This window comes from Micromesistius poutassou (assembly GCF_964030765.1).
Source record: "Micromesistius poutassou genome assembly, chromosome: 1".
NCBI lineage: Eukaryota > Metazoa > Chordata > Actinopteri > Gadiformes > Gadidae > Micromesistius > Micromesistius poutassou.
The window spans coordinates 3738211-3745021 of record NC_140271.1 but is presented as its reverse complement, the minus strand read 5'-3'; the positions used below and the strand labels follow the sequence as shown (position 1 = coordinate 3745021).

Below are 6811 nucleotides of genomic sequence, written 5' to 3'. Positions count from 1 at the left end.
AATGGAAACAAATAGTTTACTGAACAAAAATGGTTGTTTTCAATACATGATCAACCACTCCTAATGCGCAGCAATAATCACACTTTCACACTTTATTTTTAAGTCTGATTCATGGTGATTAACCCAAGGTGTAGGCTACTGTAGATCTCAGGGAATGTAAAGAGCCAGGACCAGAATAATTACCAGAACACCGTGGTCAATTTTCACAACAATATTTGTGTTTTTCTTTTTTTGTGAAAGTTTGAAGCACTCTTAGCACACAACGTTGAATTGAACTGAAGAGTGCTTGCTAATAACACCAGAACCCAATTAAACATAAAAGCGCTCTCTACTGCTGTGCCTTCTTTCAGAATAATTACCAGTTCATTACCGACTCGCATGATGACAACCATAACAGCTTGTTAGGCATAAGTAGCAGCAGTTCAGGTAATACCCCAAAAAGAAGCACCGTTACCATATCCAACTACTCATTATGTTGCCGATCTTAGAAGGCTGCTACTTCCCAGCACTTACGCTGCCCGGTTTGGCTAAAATATCAATAAGATGCTGTTTGCTGTGTAGATGTTATGTACTAAAATTGTGTAAAAAAAACCTTGCTTTTTCTATGGTACACACTCATAGTGACTTCATCGTGTGGAATTGTATAGTTTTTACTTAGTTTATACAGGAACTATACATTCATGTGTTATTACAGATCAGCAACAGATTACCTCATGGCAGCCTTCACTTGTGAAGTCACAAGAGTTACGTTTCAATCATAAATTGCCACCACTGGATTGCGAGCTGAGCATGTTCTAGTTTCTCTTGCCAGTGTTGGTCGTGTCAAATATAGCCTTCTACTGAAACACGACAGTGACACAGATAGACAGATTCTGATGGTCTGCTGCTGCACGATGGGCCTGCTGTAGCCATAACTCCTATAAGTATAGAACACATTGCCAACTGTAAGTGCTCACTCAGGGCTGACTTGAATGTGTGGCCATGGGATTCACTATATGGAGAAAAATTGAATGGCTTTGACATGGCTGACATGTACATGCACATGATTGGGATTGTGAAAGGCAAGCAGTGATTTCCAACCCACATTTACTTGCAGTGATTTGAAATGTTTCTATGCACAAATTGCCATACTTGTAGCTGCAGCATCAAACTTCCCACTGTTTTCAAACCCTTCTTTATTTTCAAATATGATATTTAAACAATCATTTTAATTTGAGACATCAAATGAGTTTAATTATCATCTGTGTGGAAATTCTCAGATATGTCACACATCGATTTTGAAAAAACTTATACAGCCTAATTAGTTGTTGACCAAATGACTACAATTTGATCTAATTTTAATTTAACAACGTCAATTGTGTTATTTTGTCAGTTTTTCCTTGTTGAGTAATTCCTTCATGTTAAATTCTGATCAAGTAGGACAAATAAAATAAGTTATTTTAACTAAGTACTTACCTTGAGAAACCATCAATCACCTGTCATGACGTACAAATGAAGGCTCTTTTACAGAGTGACAGAGAAGTATGGGACCAAAAACAACAAGAAGGAGAAAACAGGAAAGACAAAGGGAGATTAAACAATTCACTTGAAAGTAGGCTGGCAGTAAATAAGCGCGCCCTTCTCCATTTATTTTGGGGCACGCAGATCCCAAAATACTCTCTTAAATCTTTTATGAGTTCCAGAGAGGTATCTGTGTCTGGAGTGTTAACGCACTTATTTCTCGATACAGACGGTTGGGGAGTCTTTAACCTTACAAATGACCTACTTTCTGTTGGCAGGCGGTGGAAAGTTGTGACTTTGACAATAGCTGAAGTGAGACCCAGCAAACGTTAAATTATATGCGATTCATTATAAATTGTAATTGGTGTGAGTCATCTTTGTTTTGATGTGACTGCTAACCTGTGACTGCTCTCATCATTATAGTGTTCTTTCTTGACTTTTGTGTCTTTTTGCAAGACCCTTGTAAGGCTATCGCTTCACCCATATAGTCGTATAGTACAGTAGAGTAAAGCATAGTATAGTGTAGTATGGTATAGTATAGCCTCCTATTTATAGAACTATGCATAGAAACTTTGGTAAGGTTAAGTGGACAAAGGCTCCTTGGATCTGAACCAGAATTTCAGATTATTGCTTCCGTGATGTGATATAACGAGTAAAACAAGATATATGGCTAAACATAGGAGAGATCAAGACGGTGTATGGATCCTTGTGTATTGATCGCTCTGAGCTTGATTAGCCATAGCAGACAGTGGAGCGCTAGGAGTAAGGGGAGGAGGAATCTAGTAAGAAACTTGATCACTCCAAGGTTAATCACCCACACATTGTTACAGAGTTCCACACGTATTTTGTCCTGAGATGCACAAAGTTAAACTATACAAACTCTTTGAATATTTACTATAACACATCTCAAATAACCTCATATGTATATCAAGTCTAAAGGGTGGCGGGGGGTTGGGTGAGTTCTAGTGGTTAGGGTATTTGAGCCAAAGGTTCAGAGTTTGAACCCCAATATCCACAGTATACGTGTGGGCGTCCTTGAGCAGGATACTTAATCTCTGTATGCCCGTTCTGGGCCTATCTAGAAAAATATCACTGCTGATTTGCATTGAAGCAAGTTGCTAAGTAACTGAATAGTAAGCAGGTAAGCAGATCCTTCTTGACAAGTTAAGTTACTGTAGAAACGTCAGGGCTCCAGGCTGGGGAAGCATCTGTTGAACGTCCTCCTTTGCAATTCTTTAATGAACCATCATCAATACTGTGTTAGTCCTTCTTAAAAGTGAATTAGCACAGCGCTTCCATTTCTCATAGACCAGTGGGAAATAGTGTCCTAATTAACCTAATTTCTTTATTAAGCAACTGTTTTGATCATGGACATGCTGGCCAAGGGATAATAGAGTCTGCAAAACTAAAAGTTGAACTCACTCATCAGTGATACAGGATTTTAGCCATTAGTGAGTTCTTGATTATCTATTATTATGTGTAATTATTATTATTATTATTATTATTATTTTATTTTCCATCTGAGGCCTATTTTGTTGCAGACATCTTTCTTTACCAGGATGATAATGATAATGACTATGTATTCATAGCAATGCTGCACTCTCAAAAGGGTACATTATGCGCCGAATACTGCATGTGCTAGTCTTTTAATGCAAGACACAAGTGAAGTAGGCCTACCCAATCTGTGACAGACCAAAGCAAGATCTACTGGGATAAAATAAGAACATCACAACATTTAAAGGCCTGCAAGTCCTTTGCCAGGATGAACAACTAAGAGATCAACTATAAATAACCAAGTATATACAAGCTACAAACAAAGGCTGTTTAAAATAGGTCTTCTCACGGTGACGTTATTCCATTAATAATAGCGTAAAGTTAAATGTTCAAAAAAACAAAACACTGTTGGTGCATTGACCCCCACCCCCGCCCATCCCTGCTGTAGTTCAACCAATCAGTGGAGGAGAGGGCTGGGAACATCTGTGTGTGGTGACGTGCCAATACGCAGGCAGGGTGGCAGTCTATTTGCTGTGCACCCCTCAATTAAGCAGATGTGTACTGTAAGATAAGTACAGTGTTTCAGACCAGCCAGTTTGGGTCTTCCTGGAAGATTCACCACTCATAAAGTGACCCTGCACACTTGAATCCATTATTATTATGCTTTTATTACAATTTCTGTGTGCTTTTCATCTGTTTAGAGGGAGTATATCCCAGGAATTTGATTATATCAATTAATCCTTTGTGACCTTGTGTGGGATGTTGATTTTGTGATTTTTTTGGACCAAACATTTTTTGATAATAAATTATGCATGAGCATCACTAGTTGACACGAGGCCAGGCAAACGTAACATGCAGAGTGCTTAATTATGCCAAATAAATGAATCCTGACCCGAAAACTCAAAATTTCAGTTTTACATGAATACTTAACAAGTCAGTTGCTTTAATTGAGTCTGTGTTACGTAAGGAATAAACCACGAAGGGCTGTCCCATTATTTTCCTACTCTGCATGTTCAAGTAGGCCTTGTGTCGAAAAGACATGAGGAAACAATATTTTTCCATCCTAAATTATTTCATGCCTACATTATTTTCCATAAACTGGATTCCCCGGAGTGTTTTATTTTGCTTATACCGCAGTGATAAAACAGATATTAGTTACTTTCATCTGTAGTAAACACTATTGTTCTTTATTGACAGCTGACATTTATGTATTGTTCCGCGGCGCATATTGATTTTGCGTTGTTAAGGGAACATCCGTTCAAGAGTTGCATGTCACTGTTGTTTTTAAAGACAGAGTTGTAGTGTCTTGAATTTTTTGTATCCCCCTTGGAACATTATTGACCAATCAGGTATCACATAGTAAACAATGCCGTGGTGTAAAAGTCCAATAACTAACACGAGGTTTGTCTTGAAAACCACCGCATCCTCCAGAGTTTAACAACGTGGAGCCCGGGTCCGCGTTGCTGGCCCAGCCCTACCCAGCACTGGGGCAGAGGGCCAGCCCCTATGAGGAGGAGCGGCCTGGCTCTGACCTGAGCTCATACGCCACCCTGAAGGCTGTGGGTAAGAAGGACACGCTGCGTTTACATCATGCAGTCGGACAGTGACATCCACTACTGTGGTTGATGATGGGAAGGCTCTGTAGGGTACGACCAGTGGGCCTTAACTTCATTGTACACATTGTATTAGTTTATTTGGCTTATTCACGGGACTGATAAGGTATTAGTGCTGCACACTTTAAACATCATTTAAAAATGTGCATTGCAATCTGAAATCTGAACAAAGGTATATTCATATATTTGAAAAGCATGCTTCTAATAAGAAACAAAATCAACTATAAACCAGTTTCTTATGTATGCATTGACTTAAACCTGCACTATGCAACTTTTCTAGTGCAGCTTTTGACTTCATTAAGTATCTGGATATCTGATCTAGATATATACTGTGAGGCCTACTAATACAAGTTTCTCAAGAATGAAACACGGCCATCCATGAGTCACTCCATTCAGGGAATTTGCCTGTAATTGTTTTATTCTGGCCCACTTTTGCCGTCGGAAAAATTAAACAGCTATAACTGTAGCTACAACTCAAGCCACCAGAGGCTGCTAATGGGAAAAAACGTACTGCAGGTTTAAAAAGACAATTAACGATTATGCTTCATCATTTCCCTGTCAAGCGGAAAAGAGCAACGAGAGCCATTACACCAACCGCCACCTGTTGGAGAGGGCCACCAAGGGGAACCTCCCCATGGAGCCGGTGGACATGGAGGAACCAGAGCCCAGCAACCCCTACAGCCCCCTCAAACGCTCCTGCGCCAACACCTCTGCCCAGACCGGACACAAGGGCCGCAGCTCCAAGACCCACAGCTCATGCTCCTCCCTCGGGGCCCACTACGGCACCACCACCACCACCAGCAGCAACGTCAGCAGTCCGTCCGCCGCCCACCCAGACGTGCTGAAGGGCTGGGACGGAAGGCACTCCGGACACCGCTACGCCCACACCCAAAAGAAACCCTCGCACAGAGCGGAGAATGAGCTGCTGAACCTCCGCTACAACATGCCTCCGCAGCCCTACTTTGTCACCAACAGCAAGACCGAAGTGACCGTCTAAGGGATTCGGTTCTTTGTCCTATTAGGCAACGCTGAGGGTATAGTGGGGGGGGGGGGAGGCTTTTTGGAGGTAAAACATGGCGAAGGAAGGACGTCGGATGGCCTTTTGGGAAGGCTGTGAAGGATTTTGACATTGTTGATATGGAGTTCAGCATGGCCACCGAAGGAAATGGCTGCAGATTGATACAGACGTTTGCTTTGCCAGATGCGAAGATTTAGAAACTGGTGCGCAGAACCACACTCCTCAAAGGTCTATTTAACGCCGCAATTCTGTTAGTGTAACCCAACCAATAATCACTCAACCAAACTTCTTAAAGAAAATAAACTTTTATTCGAGTGGGGTGAATGCTCAAGCCAAGGAAGACTTTGTTTTTTCTCGAGTAAATAGGTAGACATATTATAGAGCACAAGTAAAGTGTAATGTTACTGGTTTATCAAGAGATTCTCATATTTACACTATATTGTGTTGTTTATAATAAATAACCATCATCTATTTGTATTGTTATTCAAAATTAATAAAACTTCCAGATTGAGAACAGATGGCTGGACATATCTCTTTTGAAACTTAGCAGTAGAACTACATGTATAATACAACATATTAATAACCAATACATATGATCCCTCTCTGTGTTGGGTCCGAACAACATAACACAAAAAAACATGACTGCTACACACTTAAAATGTAAACTTCTATTGACCACCGTTCTTGGACTTGAATGGACATGAATAAAAGAAAGTGGCATTCATTCCAACCACTTATCTCATTGGACACCCAATCTAATTATTTGCATTTGTATGCTCTGTGTAGAAGCGTCATTAGGACTGTGAGAATTAATAGATCTTACAATTTCACGCTCTTTAGAGAAAATACAGAAAAGAACACTTGCACTACTTAAAAAATACATTTCATTAAGAGAAGAAATGTATGACCAATCAGATTTAATTTATTTGTTATTTTAAAGAGAAAGTTATTTGAAAGTTAGCTACTGAAGAATAACGTAAAATATCCCTGTTTAATTTGGGTTGGAGCATGAAGGTATGTGTAGAGACAAACAGGCGTGCAGAACATCTGTTCCGTTGGATTAAGAGATACACATTTTATCAGGCTTAACTTGAATCCACAACGGTGCAATCCACTCTTAAATTTATTGTATGCTAATCAGAAGTGGAAGCGGCACAAACAGGAATATGGATTCTTCTTTTGCCCA

General features: G+C 40.1%; 1 protein-coding gene across 1 annotated transcript in view; it reads left to right on the top strand.

The window, feature by feature from the left end:
• The window catches only part of shisa9b (shisa family member 9b), a gene marked incomplete at its 3' end in the record, with an annotated part of 8657 nt that extends 3053 nt beyond the window's left edge, over positions 1-5604 (top strand). The window contains exons 3-4 of the mRNA XM_084474373.1: positions 4426-4557; positions 5171-5604. Coding sequence (XP_084330499.1) covers positions 4426-4557; positions 5171-5604 — 566 coding nt within the window. The remainder of the gene's footprint in view (positions 1-4425; positions 4558-5170) is intronic.
• Between the last annotated feature and the right edge of the window lie 1207 nt (positions 5605-6811).